General features: G+C 37.5%; 1 protein-coding gene across 2 annotated transcripts in view; it reads right to left on the bottom strand.

Annotated features, from left to right (window-relative positions):
- LOC150110047 (acetoacetyl-CoA synthetase-like) overlaps positions 1-19,255 on the bottom strand; it is a 515,069-nt gene that overhangs the window by 73,415 nt on the left and 422,399 nt on the right. Inside the window, exon 16 of one of the 2 annotated variants that reach the window (XR_016548138.1) lies at positions 5,395-5,449. Coding sequence is in view for 1 of the 2 variants with exons in the window: in XM_090390896.1 (XP_090247022.1) it covers positions 5,391-5,449 (59 nt within the window). In the remaining variant the exon portion in view is untranslated. Of the gene's footprint in view, positions 1-5,390; positions 5,450-19,255 lie in introns of both variants that reach the window. The other variant, XM_090390896.1, reaches the window with a different exon arrangement.

Below are 19,255 nucleotides of genomic sequence, written 5' to 3'. Positions count from 1 at the left end.
GAACACTGTCTTGTATACAGCTAATTTAGTGTTCCGACTAATTTCTCTCTTATTCCATATGAATTTATTCAATTGAGTTCCCACCATACCAGCTTTGCTGATTCTGTTGTCTATTTCTATATTTAATTTACCATCTTCACTAAAAATTGTGCCCAAGTAGCTGAAATGCTTTACTTGTTCCACAAGTTCTCCATTCACAACACAGTTGACATTTTCAATGATTCTGCCTATTTTCATTGCCTTTGTCTTTTTATTATTGACCTTCATACCATATCTATTACAACAGTTATTCAATTTAGTCAGAGAATCTTGCAGACTTGTAGCGGATTTATTTAGAAGTATAACATTGTCTGCATAAAGCAAAGAGCTGGCATTAACATTTCCAATTTTGATATCAGGTTTACTACCACTTTTCTTCATAATGTCATCCACATAGGTAATGAATAACAGAGGGGAAATAATGTACATCCTTGTCTCACACCAGATTTAACATTAAACCATCTTCCTGTATTTCCTTCAATTCTAACTGCTGACTTACAACTCAAATAAAGACTAAGTACTGCTTGATATAATGCCCTATTGACACCACAAATCGACAAAACTTAAATACAGATCTTTGTTATATTCCCATGATTTTTCAACTATTGTCGTAAAGTAAAAATCTGATCCTGACAGCATCTATTGGCCTGAATCCAGCTTGTTCTTCACCCAGCTTTTCTTCCACAATTCTTCTCAACCGTTTCTCAAGTATACTTGCATAGATCTTGTCAGGAACACTCAGTAGGGAGATACCTCTAATTCTCACATTCAATTTTATTTCCCTTTTTATATATGGGTACTATGAGAGCTCTACTCCAATCATTGGGAATTCGTCCCTCTCTCAAGGCTTTCTGAACTATGCAGTGCAGCCACTGTAAGACTTTTATACCACAATACTTCAGCATTTCTGGTCGAATATCATCTACTACTGCTGCCTTTCATTTCAAGCCTTTGATGGCTTTTTCTACTTCAAGTAGAAAAAGCCATCATATGTATTCCTGACTGAATGCCTTGTCAGTGTTTTTTACCACTGTGCGGTCATCACTGCTTGTTTCATTTAGCAGTTTTTCAAAGTACTTACTCCATACTTCAAGGATATCTTTTTCTCCCATTTTCATGTCACCTTTATCATCTCTAACTCCTTTTACAGCATTCTTTCCTCCATTCCTAAGCTTCTTCAACAACCGCCAGGATATTTTGCCACCTTCTTCATATTTATTTTCTAGATTCTTGCCAAAGTCCTCCCATAGCTTTTGTTTAGCTAGTTTTACACAGTGTTTAGCATTCTTGCATTTGTCTCTCTGTATTCTCTAAGATCACAAGCTGACTTATTTGCCAGGAACTTTTGATAGACTTTTTTCTTTTCCTTCACTGCCTCTTTAACTTCGTGTGTCCACCATGGAGTTCTAATTTTTCTATCCTTACAGGCAACTTCACCACATTCCCTTCTAGCTGAATCAATCAGGGCTTTCTTCATGGCTTGCTACTGAATCTCCAAGGTTTGATTCCTGTTCTCAAACTCTTTCATTTTTTCTTCAATAATCTTTGTGTATTTAAGTCTACAGTTCACATCTGAGAGCTGCTCAACTTTTATTCACTTTAAAACTTTCTTACATGTTATTCTTTTCAATATGAAATTCAATTTTATCCTGCTCAAGACTAAATAGTGATCACTTCCAATTTCAAATCCTCTGTACACTCTGGTGTCCTGCACCAGGGAGAAAACATCACTATACAATAACATAGTCAATGAGACTTTTCTTTTGATAGGCTTTATTTTAGTCTACAGTTCACATCTGAGAGCTGCTCAACTTTTTATAAGATAACTTTATAAGATAACTTGACTATTGTTCTTCAATAGTCAAGTTATCTTATGAGTTACCTTAGCAATATGAATATGCCCTCTAAACTTTAACACTCTGTCTACCACCACCCTTAAATCCATAGCTTCATGTATTTCATGGAGTACAGTTTCATTAATGTGGTAATGATAAGACCTTGATATTGTGAGCATGGGAAAATAGATGTCAATTCAATGTCAGTGTTGGTGGGATTATGCTAGAAGAAATTCTTTACAAGGCCTTGATAAGACTTCCAATGGATTATTGGACTATTGTGCACACAGATCTGGTCTCCTGGCTTCTGTTGTGATTCTGATATACTAGAGAGAGTGCAAAGGAGAGTGTTGAAAATTATAGCAGGATTGTGGAATACTGATTATGAAGACAGATTGATAATTTGTAGACTGCAGACACTACCAAACAGGAGAAAAAGGGGTGATAACGATTGAGACTTACAAACTATTGAACAAGTCATACAGAAATTCAGTTGATGGAATTTTTCAGTTTATGGAGGGTGGGGAAAGGATAAGATGGCATTCTTGACAGCTGAGAATGAATGCTGCTAAGAAGGGGGGGGGGGGAGCTAGATTTTCCTCTCATAGAGTAGTGTGTGATTGAAATGGACTGCCATTGGATGTTGTGTGTGCAAGTATTGCAAATGAATTCAAGAACGACAACTGATGCAGGTAGTATGTGGCCTCCCTCAATGAGTCCCTGACTACCTGGAGGTCTCTCTTAATAATAATAATAATTGATTACCACCGCTTTCAATCGATTTATTCCAAAATGCACGACTTTACATTTCTCCACATTAAACTCATACCCATTATGTTTTGCCCATACTAACAGCCTATTTAAATCATCCTGCAAACTCTCTACATTGCCTTGACTAACTATTATTCTACGTAATTTTGCTTGATCAGCAAACAACTGAATCCTTTCATGTCATTTCCTATATCATCTGTGTACAAATTAAACAGTAGTGGTCCTAGCAATGAACCTTCTGGCACACCCTCTTATCCACTTAACCAGTGTCATATCCATCCCCCATTTGTTCTAATTTGTGTAAGAGAGTTACATGTGGTATTCTGTTAAATGCTTTTACAAAATCCAGCAAAATCATTGTGCAGCTATTTCCTTTATCCGACTGAGCTGTCACTCTATTATAAAAAGTGAATAAATTATTAACTCATGACCAACCTTTCACAAAACCATGTTGCTCCTCATAGAGTAACATATTCTTATCCACTCATTCATTCTTGAATTCTCTTTTTGACTAATTTTTCCAGCACTTTTGCCACCACTCCTGAGATACTGATTGGTCTATAATTTACTACTGCAGTCTTAGAATCTCCCTTATGCAAAGGAATTATTTTCCCCTCCTTTCCAAAGCCCTTAAACTCTACCAGATATGAAATTTAAATTAAAGAGCCTAGTTAGAGTGCCAATGTGGCATTCAGGAAGATTTGAATAAGCAGGAAAAATACGCAAATGAACAGGATATCAGTTTAATGCCATTATTATTATATTATTATTATTTGTCACCTCCAGGGAGTCCAAAGACTCATCAAGGGAGGGCATCTACTCTACAGCTCTCTATCTCCACCACTCAATCCACCAACTACAACTACCATTATCATCTACCAATGCTATTTGCTGTCTACCACTAGTATTTTCACAGACAATCACAAACATTCATGACCACTGCAGGATTCGAAAACTGCAGCCTTTTGGCTGTGGAGTGGATATGCTAACCACTTGGCTAACTAGGCCGGTAAAATTATTATTATTATTACATGACACCTCCTCTACAGCTCTCTGTCTCCACCATTCCATCCACTACAACGAACCACTACTACCATCATCATCATCTACACCAATACCATCTACTGCTCACTACCATTAGTATTTTCACCGACAATCACAAACATCCATGCCCATGGTAGGATTCGAAGCCACAGCCTAGAGAGCAGATACACTAACCACTCGGCCAACCAGGCCAGCAGAGTTGTGCAGAGATGTTCCTTTAAGAACATCTCTCCTGGGGAAACTATGGAATTAGCATCAATAGAAAAAATTTCAGTCACTTATGTTATGCAGATGACATTGTTCTTTTAGCAATTAATAAATAAGAAGTTCAGAAAATATATAATATATATATTATATACATACATATGTACATAAGTAATGTACCTACAGATAACAGATAATTGTATTGAAACTGTGAGGACTATATTTATCTTGGTCAATTAGTTAAGTTTAAGAAAAAACAAGATAAATAAGGAAACAAAGCATTTTGGCTGTAGAAAGATATATATATATATAAAATAGAATTTTTGAAAAAAAAAACGAAAAGAAAAAAAGGAGTTCTTAATTGAAACTAGACAAAATATCTACTATACTTTATGAGTATACAAACCAAAAAATGACTGTTAATATATATATATATGGAAAAGCTTTAATGACTGTTACTGAGAGATAAAAAGATGACAAGATATATTTAAAAAGATACTACTAGTTTACTAGTTTCGTTGAAAAGATCAACATCCTCAGGTATCACAATCAAAGAAGTATATAAAAAATTACAGAGACTTAAAATTGTAATAACAGAACAAGTATAAAACGACAGTAGCGTGTTTGAAAAACAAATGCGAGTTTGAGTTCCAAACAAATGTATACTACGGGCTGTCGCGAGCGTGCCAGTACTGAACAGAAGCAATGTGTGCGTCAGAGAGATTGTAACTCAGGCTGCTGTTGATATGAGAGGAATCTAGAGAAATTTCCCTGGATTCGACAATCTTTCTTTTGAGTTCATCGTACACACATGGATGTTAGAAATTTGAGTCCAGTTTACAATGTGTTGGTGGCCTTCATCTGAGTTAGCTGAAAAGAGAACGTGGCTAGAGAGAGCGCTAGCTCTAGTCCTGTTATAGGAGATATCTCTATGGTGTTCATCCAAACATAGAAGGATGGATTTAGCAGTCTGTCCATAGTATGGCTTTCTACAATCACACAAAATCTTGTACATTCCTGGAAACTGAGTAGGAAGATGTTTCTGTTTAAGTTTGCAAAGTAATGAACGAAATTTTGGAAGTGTAGTGAAGCAAGTTTTGAAGTTAAATTTCTTGAGAATCTTGGCCAGTTTTGGTGAAAGAGAGCTGATGTATACTACGTGCTGTTGCGAGTGCGCCAGCACGTAGTATACGTTTGTTTGGAACTCATACTCGCATTTGTTTTTCAAACACGCTACTGTCTTTTTATACTTGTTCTGTTATTACAATTTTAAGTCTCTGTAATTTTTTATATACTTCTTTGATTGTGATACCTGAGGATGTTGATCTTTTCAACGAAACTAGTAAACTAGTAGTATCTTTTTAAATATATCTTGTCATCTTTTTATCTTTCGGTAACAGTCATTAAAGCTTTTCCATAATATTCCAACCGAGTAAAAATGAATTCTCATAATATATATATATATATATGTATATATATGTAGTATTTTTTACATACCTACATTATAAATTTCAGATGAGCCAAACCTTCTCCCTCCTGGATTTAAAACATTATCACTAAGAGATATATAAACAATTTATTGTAAAAGAATATATATATTTCTTATTAATTCACATATTATATATTAGTAGTCAGAGAATAAGTAAGCTTTAATTAATCCTTTAAAATGCATGTTTATTTATTATTATTATTACATAACACCTCCAGGGAGTCCAAAGACTCAGTGATGGAGGGCACCTACTCTACAACTTTTCATCTCCACCACTCCACCAATCACAACTACCTTCATCATCTACACCATGAGCAGATACGCTAACCACTACGTTAACCAAAACATGATTAACAATAATTAGCTAAGTTTTATTTTGCATACTTTTATGTTTTATCTGAGTAAAATATTATAAAAAAATAGGTAATGAGAAATTAAGTGATAACATGATAGTGAGCATGTACCAGATGAAAATGATATGGAGTTTGAGAGCAGTGAAAATTTTGAATTTGAATTAAATGAAATGGGTGAGGAGTTGAAACATGTACCTCATATGTTTGATGATACCAGACCTCAACCAGAGCAGCCATTAGTCAGCATTAGTGCATAATTTTCATGTTACCAATCCAACAGTCAGTTTTTCAGAAAAACACAACTGCTAGATAGTGTCTAGAACAGTTTATTACCAGTGATATTACATACCATATACAGATATTATTTCTTGTGTCAGTGATAAAGCTAAGGCATATTTTATTGCCAAAGCATAAATTAAAGGTATTGTAAATAGAATTGATGTAAAGGTGTAACTAAAGTGATATATTTATGTTTTTTACACTTTATTTTATCGTTAAATACATATATATATATATATATACAGAGGCACGTAGGGGTGCTTAAGGTTCAAAGCTGTATAACTGAGAGGAGACCTCCACATAGCCTTTAAAGGAATACAGAGAAACAACCAGGGCTTCTGACCTAATGTCCAATCCTCACCTTCTCGTAGTGCACCCTGTTGGGTATCTACTTGGATACTGAACGAACGAGGATGGGCTGGCAATTTGGGATTTAGCTGACCAAATTGTATTCATATTGCTTAAACCAAAATAAAAAATGATGGTACAACATGGCAAAATTCCAAGCCGGCTGGGGCGTCGCCCTGTTAAACAAGGCCTCCGTTGTTTTCGCCAGGGCGAACAGCGAAAAGTCAGCTACTGGAATAAATCTGAAAACACACCCCAACTCAACATGACCAGAGTTAAATATCGGTACTATCAACATAAGAAGCCTGAATGGCAAAGAAATGGAGCTAGCTGAGGAATTAGATAAGTACCAGATCGACATAATAGGGGTAACTGAAACAAAAAAGACAAAAACTGGTGAGATCTTTCTGAACAATAAATACAAAATGATATATTCAGGAAATGCAAATCAAGGAAAAGAAGGAGTAGCCATAGTATTCAACACAAAATACGAGGCTAATCTTCTTGAATGGCAGGCAGTCTCAAGTAGTGATGTGGGCAAATATGAGAATGGGAAACTGGACAATGAAACTTATTTGTGCCTATGGTCCCACAGAAGGTTTGATTCGACTAAGGTAGAAGTGGAGGAATTTTTTGATGCTTTAGAAAAAGCAACTGATACAATGAAAACGGAAAAGTTGGTCCTTATTGGGGATCTAAATAGCAGAGTAGGAAATGATTGTCAGACATACAAAAATATTTTGGGAAAATTTGGAGAAAAGAGCAAAGCTAATAATAATGGCAAATACCTGTTGGATTTCTGCTCAGGACATGGACTGGTTATTACTAGCACCATGTTCCAACATAAAAATGTGCACAAATTCACATGGAGAGAAGAGGCAAGGAATAAGAAAAGTCTTATTGACTATGTTATTGTTGATAGTGATATTTTCTCCCTGGTGCAGGACACTAGCGTGTACAGAGGATTTGAAATTGGAAGTGATCACTATTTAGTTTTGAGTAGGATAAAATTGAATTTCATACTGAAAAATTATAACATGTAAGAAAGTTTTAAAGCGAATAAAAGTTGAGCAGCTCTCAGATGTGAACTGTAGACTAAAATACACAAAGATTATTGAAGAAAAAATGAAAGAGTTTGAGAACAGGAATCAAACCTTGGAGATTCAGTGGCAAGCCTTGAAGAAAGCCCTGATTGATTCTGCCAGAGAGGCATGTGGTGAAGTTGTCTAAAAAATTAGAACTCCATGGTGGAAACAGGAAGTTAAAGAGGCAGTGAAGGAAAAGAAGAAAGCATATCAAAAGTTCCTGGCAAATAAGTCAGCTTGTGCTCTTAGAGAATACAGAGACAAATGCAAGAATGCTAAACACTGTGTAAAACTAGCTAAACAAAAGTCATGGGAGGACTTTGACAAGAATATAGAAAATAAATATCAAGAAGGTAGCAAAATATTCTGGAGGTTGTTGAAGAAGCTTAGGAATGGAGGAAAGAGTGCTGTAAAAGGAGTTAGAGATGATAAAGGTGACATGAAAACGGAAGAAAAAGATATCCTTGAAGTATGGAGTAATTACTTTGAAAAACTACTAAATGAAACCAACAGTGATGACAGCACTGTGATAAAAAAACAGTGACCAGGCATGCAGTCAGGAATACATATCCATACTTGAAGTAGAAAAAGCCATCAAAGGCTTAAAATGTGGAAAGGCAGCAGGAGTAGATGATATTCGACCAGAAATGCTGAAGTATGGTGGTATAAAAGTCTTACACTGACTGCACTGCATAGTTCAGAAAGCCTGGACAGAGGGACGAATTCCAGATGATTGGAGTAGAGCTCTCATAGTACCCATATATAAAAAGGGAAATAAAACTGAATGTGAAAATTACAGAGGTATTTCCCTACTAAGTGTTCCTGGCAAGATCTATGCAAGTACACTTCAGAAACAATTGAGAATTGTGGAAGAAAAGGTGGGTGAAGAACAAGCCGGATTCAGGCCAAATAGAGACTGTCAGGATCAGATCTCCACTTTATGACAAATAGTCAAGAAAGCATGGGAATATAACAAAGATCTGTATTTAAGTTTTGTCGATTTGGAAAAGTCATATGACAAGGTGCCAAGAGAGAAGCTATTCAATATGCTACAGTTATATGGTGTCAATGGTTAATTATATCAAGCAATACTTAGTCTTTATTTGAGTTGTAAGTCAGCAGTTAGAAATGAAGGAAGTACAGGAGGATGGTTTAATGTTAAATCTAGTGTGAGACAAGGATGTACATTATCTCCTCTGTTATTCATTATCTATATGAATCACATTATGAAGGAAAGTGGTATTAAACATGATATCAAAATTGGAGATGTTAATGTTAGCTCTTTGCTTTATGCGGATGATGTTATACTGCTAAATAAATCTGCTACAATTCTGCAAGATTCTCTGACTAAATTGAATAACTGTTGTAATAGATATGGTATGAAGGTCAGCAATAAAAAGACAAAGATAATGAAAATAGGCAGAATCATTGAAAATGTCAACTGTAAAACATTATTATTATTATTATTATTGTTCCGGGAAACTCCAAGGAGTCGACAGACTCATTGAGGGAGGCCCTAACATCATGTCAAGAACAACTATTCAACATTCACACAGTATCTATCATACCTTGCCTTGAACTCATTCACGGTCGTAGCACCCACAACAGACTCTAGAAGCTTATTCCACTCATTTACCACTCTCCAAGTAAAGAACCGAGCTCTAACACCCTTGTCAACCATGCTCTTGCCCAGCTTCCATGCATGGCCCCTAGTCCTCCCACCACCAGTCATATTTTCAAAAATATCTTCTGGATCAATCTTATAAAAACCCTTCAGTAATTTGAATGTCTCAATCTTATCACCCCTCCTTCGCCTATCGTCCAATTTCTGCAACCCACAAATCTTCAACCTATTCTCATAAGGTTCATTCCACAGACCTGCTATCATCTTGGTCACTCGTCTCTGGACCCTCTCCACTTCCTCCCCATCACAAAGAAACCCTGGTGCCCATAACTGGGCACAGAATTCCAGATGGGGTCTTATCATAGGCTCGATACAGAGGAACAACTACTTGTTCGTCTCTGCATGTTAAAGTATTTTTCAGAAGCCAAGTGATTTGGTGAGCTGTTTTAGTTACTTTTGCAATGTGCCCCCTAAACTTCAACTCCCTATCCACCAACACTCCCAAATCCCTGGCCTCATCAATCTCCTGGAGTATGGTTCCACCAATGCGATATACTGCTGCTATTCTTTTCACCCCAAAGTGCATAACCTTACACTTTGCCACATTAAATTGACATCCATTTTTCCTAGCCCAGTCCTCCAAACTATCCAAATCATCCTGTAAAATTTTGACATCCTGTGCACTCACAATTGCTCTACCCAACTTTGCATCATCAGCAAACAAGTGAACACTTCCTCTCAGATCCTTTCCAATATCATTGATGAACAAATTGAAAACAGTGGTCCAAGAACAGAGCCCTGTGGCACTCCACTAGTCACAAGACGTCTTTTAGACTCCACTCCTGAATAAACCACTCTTTGATATCTCTCCTTCAACCACCCTCCTATCCATCTCACCAACCCTATATTTATACCAATCTGCACCAGTTTACTGATTAGGGTTCCATGTGGTATCCTATCAAAGGCCTTGGCAAGGTCCAGTAGTATCACCGTAAACCCATTACTCCTATCCAGTTCAGCCGTCACTGTGTTATAAAACGTGAGCAAGTTACTGAGGCATGATCTACCCTTCACAAAACCATGTTGTCCTCCATACAGTATCCCATTTTCATCTATCCAATCCTGTATTCTTTTCTTGACTAATTTCTCTAAGACCTTGACAATGATTCCTGATATGCTACTCGGTCGGTAATTTACAATAGCAGTCTTGGAACCACCTTTATGCAGTGGAACTATTTTCCCCTCTTTGCCACCCGCTCGGGACTAACCCAGACCCGAGACTCAAATTAAACAAAATGGTCAAGGGTACTGACAATTCTTTAGCTGCTTCTCGTACAATACGAGCTGGTATACCATCCAATCCCACAGATGTATTGACATTGAGGTTATGCAATAGACTACTCACCTCCACTTCATTAACCACAATTCCCGTATAATCTACTGGTTTATTCGTTTCTGCAATGTCACAACCTGGATGATATACTCTTGCAAAGTGCTCACTCAGTAACTCAACTAATTCAGTTACCCCTACCATCGACATTTTTCCTTTTACTTGCTACATATCTAAAAAACTGTTTAGGATTTTCTTTAGCCTGCATGGCCAATGTTCTTTCGTAATCCTTTTTTGCTATTCTTACCACACTCGTCACCCTTCTGGCCTGCGCTTTATACCGTTCATGTGCCTGCCGGTCACCCTTCTCCTTAAATTCCCTCCATAGTTGTTTCTTTTTTTGCAGCTCAAGCTTAATGGTGTTATTCATCCATTTAACCCCTACTTGATTTATTATTCGGACTCTAGGTATACAGTCAGCCATTGCTTCATGCAAGCACTTCTTAACTGCCTCCCATGCACTATCAACTTCTAGTCCTTGCAGTTGTACATGCCATGGCACTGAACCAATCAAACTTCTAAGCTTGTCATACTTTCCAGCCCGATAATTCCACATGTACCCTGTCTTAATTGAAAATTCTACACCTTTAGCCACCTTCCAAGTTAAGAACCTATGATCACTCTCACCGATTGGTGGCAATGTGGTCATATTTGTTACAGCCAAATCCTCAGATATAATTACTAGGTCAAGCACTCTCTGACCCCTAGTATTTTCCATTACATGCTGTCGCAGATAGTTATCCCTTAATAACCGCATAAAATCCAGTTCCTTCCTTCCGTGTGTCCTCTCCTCACTCCAATCAATGCGACCATAGTTGAAATCTCCCATAATAATCACCTTCCTTCCACCCATTTCTTCTATTTGCTTGTGCATACTGTCACCACCATCTTTTCCATCACCTGGTCTATAGCAGCACCCATTTGTATATTTAGTTCTGCTAGCCACAATCTCACACCAAATGGCCTCAAATGTGCTCTTTTCTCTATCCTGCAATTCAACTTCTATTCTCCTTGGCTGGAGCTCATCAGCTATCATCAACAATACTCCTCCCCCCATTTTATTCTCTCTGTCATTCCTGAACATACTATACCCATCACATTCAATCCCACTAGTTATATCATCTACAGTCAGCCATGTTTCACTAATACCTATAACCTGTGGTCTGGAAGTGCCAACCATGGCCAAAAACTCTTCCTTCTTGTTCCTAATACTCCTAGTATTAGTGTACATGAATTTATGACCCCCATTAGCCCCAACCCTACCTTGATGCCTTATATTAACTATCCCACTCAGATTTGTTGTCCTTATTTGCTCTGGCATATTATATTCATTCTTACATTCAACTGCCTCCATAAGGACTGTATCTCTACTCCCCCCCCCCCCCTTAACAAATCTAGTTTCCCTGAATTTGCACATCCACTACATTCAGCAACACTTTCTCAAGTCTTCTTACACCGTAACCATTCAAATGCAAGCCATCCATCTTATATAGATCCTTTCGCCCATCAAACTCACTCCACACATCCACAAATTCCACACCACTCGTCATACATAACCCACGCATAAAGTCATTTGCAATTATGGCCCTCCTTTTAAACATTTCACTGTCATACCGTGGCAAAAGACTAATCATTCTAACTCTCTCACTCTTTTCTTTTGCTACCTCAAACAATTCATTCAGGTCTTCTATCATTTCCATTTTATCTCCTTTCAAATCATTCATACCTGCCACAACAATCATTTCTTTCACCCTTTCCTTTTGCTCTCTAATAGACTCAGTTACGTCCTTTATGGTCGCTTAAGCTACTTAGGCACAATTTTTAGTGAAGATGGTTAATTCAATATAGAAATAGACAACAGAATCAGCAAAGCTGGTATGGTGGGAAGTCAATGGAATAAATTCATATGGAATAAGAGAGAAATTAGCCGGAACACTAAATTAGCTGTATACAAGAAAGTGTTCAAACCAGTTTTAAATTATGGATCTGAGAGCTGGGTCAGAAGTAAAACATTTTACCAAAGGCTAAAGACCACAGGTATGAGAGTCCTGAGAAAGATTAGAGGCGTGAACAGATAGCATCAATGGCAATATCATATTAAAAACGAGGATATTAGGAAAGAACTTGACATTGTCAGCATCCAGGAATGCGTTAGCAGAGCTAATCTCAGGTGGTATGGTCACTTAAATAGAATGGGAGAGGAAAGATTAGCAAAACAAGTGTTCTCTGCCAGGTTGGCAGGAAAACGAACCAGAGGAAGACCAAAATATAGGTGGATTGATACGGTACAAAGTGCCTTAGGCAATAGAAATATAAGATCAGATAATGTTGGAGTCTTGACAAGTAACAGACTGATTTGGAGGAAAATGTTAGATAGGAAGTTAGTAATGATGTAATTTCTTCATGTAGTACTATCATATCCTGTACACCCATTGAGGGTACATGGCAGGAATTTGATGATGATGACAGAGGCACGTATCAGGAGGGTTCAACAAATATGCTCATTCACTTGAACATGGTGAATGGATTGTCACCTGGCAAGCTGCAGACTGTACAAAATGGGATTTTTTTTATTATTTAATAAAGAAATAACTTTCTATACAAAATTATATTTTAAATTTTGAAAAGAACATAGAAGTTTTTTTTCCAGAAAGGATGACAAATAATGCAGTAATGATAACTTATTTGATGGATGTGATAGGTGTACAGCTTTCTTGTCTGTCATGATTAAAAATAATCATGCTTTCCCTCTCTTCAGTGGTAGGTATCAGTTATTCTTACACAGCAGAAGATCATATGACCTTCTGCTGGGTAAGAATAACTGAGGATGAGTCTCAATAGATCGCAGTATGGTGGCTGCTCTTCTAAGCACGACACCCAGACCAGTACCTAGGTCGTCTGCAGACGATTTGGTGCCTGATACCTACCACTGAAGAGAGGGACAGCATGATTATTTTTAATAATGACAGGCAAGAAAGCTGCACACCTATCACATCCATCAAATAAGTTATCATTACTGCATTATTTGTCATCCTTTCTGGAAAAAAAACTTTTATGTTCTGTTCAAAATTTAAAATATAATTTTGTATAGAAAGTTATTTCTTTATTAAATTAAAAAAAAAATCCCATTTTGGCCAGTCTGCAGCTTGCCAGGTGACAATCTATTCACCATGTTCAAGTGAATGAGCATATTTGTTGAGCCCTGCTGATACGTGCCTCTGTATATATATGTATTTAACGATAAAATAAAGTGTAAAAAACATAAATATATCACTTGTTATCATTACTTGTGAGATATTGAGAGACAACTGCACAATACGAAATGTCTGAAGTGCTGTATTTTGCTGTAACTGTTGACTTGTGTGTGTTTTGCATTTGAACTTAAGCACTCAAGGAAAAAATTATCAATTGATGACTGATAATTTTTCCACAAATGTTTAAGTTCATATTGATTAAATAGAAATTTTTATACATATATATATAATTGAATAACATAATAGTTAGAATGTGTCAGAAGAGAGGATTGGAATAAATATGTGATGCTTGGAGGGCATTTGAGGAAAGAGAGGAGTTGTACGCAAGAGACCGCTTGCATTTGAATGAGTAAGGACATAGGCATCTGGAGAGATTGCTGTTCTGAACGAGTCGGTGTGTCAATGCAGGGAAATTAGAATGCCCAAAGTGGATGGTAACAGGGGCGGCCTCTTGTGGGAATGGGTACTTGGGAGAAGGGGAACGACATCAGGTAACACTGAGCCCAGTGGAGTCTAAAGGGGATAATGCTGCGTATAGAAGCAGTGGCATTTTTATGTTTTATACTAATGCCAGGAGTATCCAGAATAAAGGAGAGCAATTGGTGGCGCTGATAGCATCAGCCTGGCCAGATTATTGGGATCACTCAGACGTTGTTGACAGAAGAGGATATAATAACAGGAATAGAAGTAACAGGGTACAGCATTTTTCGGCAGGATAGGAAGGGAAAGTGTGGTGGTGGTGGAGTACTGCTTATGATAAGTGACGACTTATGTCCTCTAAGAGTGGAGGCTTTGGAAGGCATTGACTGATAATTTTGAAAGAATATGGTGTGAGGTAGAGATGGGCAAGACAGGATATTTAGTGGGGTGTTGCTATAAACCAAGGAGCACAGAGGGTGGGGACCAGGAGATGTTTAGACAGTTGAGCTCGGCAAGTGCAAGAAGAATGATTGTTATAGGAGATTTTAACTACAGCAGTATAAAATAGGTAGAGGAAGATGTAGCAATAAGGGAATGGAATTTCTAGAATTCTTGAGGGTCAAATGTCTTAGGCAACATATAATAGAGGGAACAAGAGGTTCATGAGTTTTGTATTTGGTCATAGCATCAGAAGAGTCAATAATAACCGAGATGACATCTCTCCCACCAGTTGGAGAGAGAGAGCGACCATGTGGTTTAGACTTGGAAGATGAATAGACATGCAGGAGTATCAAAGAGACAGGAACATATCTTGAATTATAAGGCAGGTAATTATAATAGTCTTACACGTCAACTTGGGGAAATTTCAGGGAGGAAGGAATTGGAAAGACGGGATATCATTAGTGCTTGGGAAATTGTGAAGGAATATTTGTTAGCAGCAATAGTAAGCTGTGAAGAAGAGGACACAATTTGGTGTAAAGTGGATGACAAACAATACTAAACAGGAACTGCATGTAAAGAAAGAGGCTATGGAAGAGATATAAGGAGGCAGGTGAAGAGCAGATGCATGAAGAATATATGAGACACAGGCCAGGAAAGTCACTAGTATGGTAAGGAAGGCGAAACTGGAATATGAGAAGAGATTGGCCCTAAGATCCAAAGAAAATCCTAGGGAATTGTTTAGCTATGTAGCCAGTAGGAGGAGAAATGATTGTGGAAGAATGACATTGTGGGATAAAAACGGGAATAGAGGAGTGACTAATGCAGACAACATAGTGGAATTGTTCAATGAACACTTTATTGGTGTATTTCATCCTGGAGGAGTAAATTTTAATACTAGAGGGATAAGGCAGGTTCGAGGTTTAGCGGAGCAGGAGGAGAGCATGTCCCAAATACTGAGTACTCTCAATGTCAGTAAAGCTTTGGGACTGGATGGTATTTCACCGTGAGTTTTGAGAGAATGTGCTAAAGAACAGACAGCTCCTTTGACTTGGCTTTTCAGTGAAAGTCTGGCTACGGGAAGTGCCCAGGGAATGGACGGAGGGTAACATAGTGCCATTGCATAAGGGTGGTAACAGACTGTGAGTGTCTAATTATAGGCCAGTTTGTGTGTCATCAGTAGTTGTTAAGTTCTTGGAGAAAGTAGTGAGGGACCATATACAGCATTGGGCAGATGAGGGTAATGTTATCTGTGAGAGTCAACATGGATTTGTGAAGGGGCACTCTTGTTTTAGTAATATGCTAGCCTTTTATAATAAAGTTACAAGAGCAGTAGATGAGGGAAATGCATATACTGCCATTTTCTTTGATTTAGCGAAGGCATTTGACAAGGTGCCATATGATAAGCTGCTGTTTAAGTTGCAGCACATAGGTTTGGATGACAGGTTGGTCAACTGGATTCAGGATTGGCTGTCCAATAGCTATCAGAGAGTTGTGTATAGTGGGGAAGTTTCAAGGAGGCAGAAGGTTACAAGTGGGATTCCCACAGGGTTCAGTACTGGGACGTATATTGTTTAACCTTTATATCAATGAATTGTCAATGGATTGCACGGGGATATTCAGTTGTTTGCCAATGATGTGAAGCTGGGAAGGGTTATTAGTAATAGTGCAGATCTGTAGCCCTGCAAGAGGATTTGAACAAGCTAGACAGATGTTGATTTGATTTTAATGGTATAGATGCGAACACAGATTGATAAGAAAATAACTATTTATTAACTGAAACGCTAATATTTCACTGGTATTATATCCAGCATCTTTAGAGCATATAAACACAGTTTCTTACAGTAGTGAGACAACCGCAATCCAGTGTAACAGTTGGACTAGTATGAGTAATTGTAGCATGCAACACAAAGACTAAAGTCCTAATTAGGAGCTATCTAAGTTATTAAAAAAAAAAAAAAAAACAACCAGAGATTAATTTGTCTTAGGATGACTGTCTCCCAAATCTTTGGTAGATTTATACAGCAATACTTGTTGAGGTTTGGAATATGTTTCAGGGCTTTTGTTGATTCCAGGAACAACCTCTCTAACTTGTAAAAGCTTCTCTGCAGTACTTTTGTTTATTTCAAATTGATTCTGTGTGTAGGGGTATCCAAAGCATGGTCTGCCAGACCTGACTTGCAATAGCGAAAGTGCTGGATATATTTTTTGTGCTCACCAAGGCAGATTTCCACAGTTCTTCTTGTCTCTCCATAGTAGGCTCAATGACATGAACAGGGCACTTCATAAACTCCTGGATGTGATATAGGAGAGAATCTGTCCTTAGGTGAACGGATAAGAGTTGCCAATTTCACATAAGGTTTAAATACAGTGTGTAGATGGTGTTTGTTAAGCACCCTAGATATCTTTTCAGATGTGCCTTTAATGTATGGGATGGTGAGAGTTTTGTTGTAGTCTTCTGTGGTAGATAGTGGGGGGATTTTTGGGGAGCATTTAGTATTATCTATCTTGTGGGGATTATCGCTATTGGTCAGGAAGGTATGTCGTTGGAACAAATTGTTCTAGCTCTATGGGTTAGTGTTTTTAAGATACCATATTGTTGAGAAGGGTGATGCTGTGATTGTTTGTGTAAATACAACTTCTACATAGAACATCTGGAAAACCTAGCTATCAACACAGCCACTCTCAAACCTAGTCTCTGGCTACGCTATGTTGATGATGTGTTTGCTATTTGGCCACATGGCCCAGACACATTGAATACATTTTTAGTGCATCTAAATAGCCAGCACCCTAAAATCCACTTTACAATGAACTAGAAGCCAATGACTGTCTACCTTTCCTGAACACACTTATCACACGTCTTCTAGAAGGTTCCTTATTATTCTCGGTTTATAGAAAACCCATACATGCAGGGAGATTTTACACAAACAATCACACCATCACCCTTCTCAACAATATGGTATCATTTTAAAAACTCTAACCCATAAAGCTAGAGCAATTTGTTTCAATGACATTGCTCTCACTGCTGAACTTTCTCCCGTGCATCACACCTTCCTGACCAATGGCTATAATCTCCATAATAGGTAAAATACTAAATACTCCACAAAAATCCCCCCCCCCCCCACTATATACCACAGAAGACTACAATAAAACTCTCACCATCCCATACATTAAAGTCACATCTGAAAAGATATCTAGGATGCTTAACAAACACCAACTGCACACCATATTTAAACCTTAAGTGAAATTGGCAACTCTCATCCATTCACCTAAGGACAGATTCTCTCCTTTATCACATCCAGGAGTCTATGAAGTGTTCATGTCATCGAGCCTACTACGAACAAACAGGATGAACTGTGGACATCTGCCTCAGTGAACACAAAAAAATTGATCCTGTGGACCCTGGCACACAGGATCAATTGGAAAAAAACAAAAGTATTGAACAGAAGCTCCTGCAAGTCAGAGAGGTTATTCCTGGAATCAAAAGAAGCCTTAAAACATACTCCAAACCTTTACAAGTATGACTGTAGAAATCTACCAAAGATTTGGGAGACAATCGTCCTAAGACCAAATTAATATTTATTTATTTTTATTTTTTCAAAACTCCACTACTGTTTTTCAAAACTTTCAAAGACTACTTTTTTTTTTTTTTTCATTTAGATGGCTCCTTATTAGGACTTTAGTCTTGTGTTGCACATTGCAATTACTTATACTACCCACACTGTTACACTGGATTGTGGTTGTCTCGCATTTATAACAAACTTTGTTTGTGTGCACTGAAGATGCTGGATATAATACCACCGAAATATTAACTTTTAAGTTAATAAATAGTATTTAAATTAAGGGGGATATTAAACCACGTTGTTTTAAAACTGAATAAGAAACTCAAAGATTGGAATCAGAGTTTTATGCCGAATATAGTATAGTAAACTATAAAAGTATCGGCGACTACTAGCGTGAGCTAATGCACGTAGTCCAAGTACGTAGTACAAACTTGGGCAACTCGTAGCAAAGGTGGTAAAGTTCTGATCACTATTCTTGGTATTTTCCATAATGTAAAACACATTTCCTAGGAAATGTATGCTGTTATTACATTATGGTGGGAGGTCACTACCCAGACCGGTTTCAGCCTTTATTGAGGCTTCATCAGTGAGTAGCTAGACCAAATTAATAGCAAAAGGTATAGCGAAAAGAACTTATATACTCTGCTATACGAGTTGTCAAAAAGGTGCACCCATTAAGTTACTTAAATATAAAGAGCCAATAGGCTTCATTTTGGCGATATAAACATTATTTAAATTAAGGGGATATTAAATCCCACATTGTTTTAAAACCGAATTAGAAACTCAAAGATTGGAATCAGAGAGTTTCATGGCGAATATAGCATAGTAAACTATAAAAGTATCGGCGACTACTAGCGTGAACTAATGCACGTAGTCCAAGTGCGTAGTACAAACTTGGGCAACTCGTAGCAAAGGTGGTAAAGTTCTGATCGTTATTCTTGGTATTTTCCATAATGTAAAACACATTTCCTAGGAAATGTATGCTGTTATTACATTATGGTGGGAGGTCACTACCTAGACCGGTTTCAGCCTTTATTGAGGCTTCATCAATGAGTAGCTAGACCAAATTAATAGCAAAGGGTATAGCAAAAAGAACTTATATACTCTGCTATACGAGTT

The sequence above is a fragment of the Typopeltis vanoorti genome, chromosome 1, assembly GCF_054136105.1.
Source record: "Typopeltis vanoorti isolate ZY-2024b chromosome 1, IOZ_Tvanoo_1.0, whole genome shotgun sequence".
Lineage (NCBI taxonomy): Eukaryota > Metazoa > Arthropoda > Arachnida > Uropygi > Thelyphonidae > Typopeltis > Typopeltis vanoorti.
Note: the sequence above shows the minus strand (reverse complement) of the source record. Positions and strands in the feature narration are given on the sequence as shown.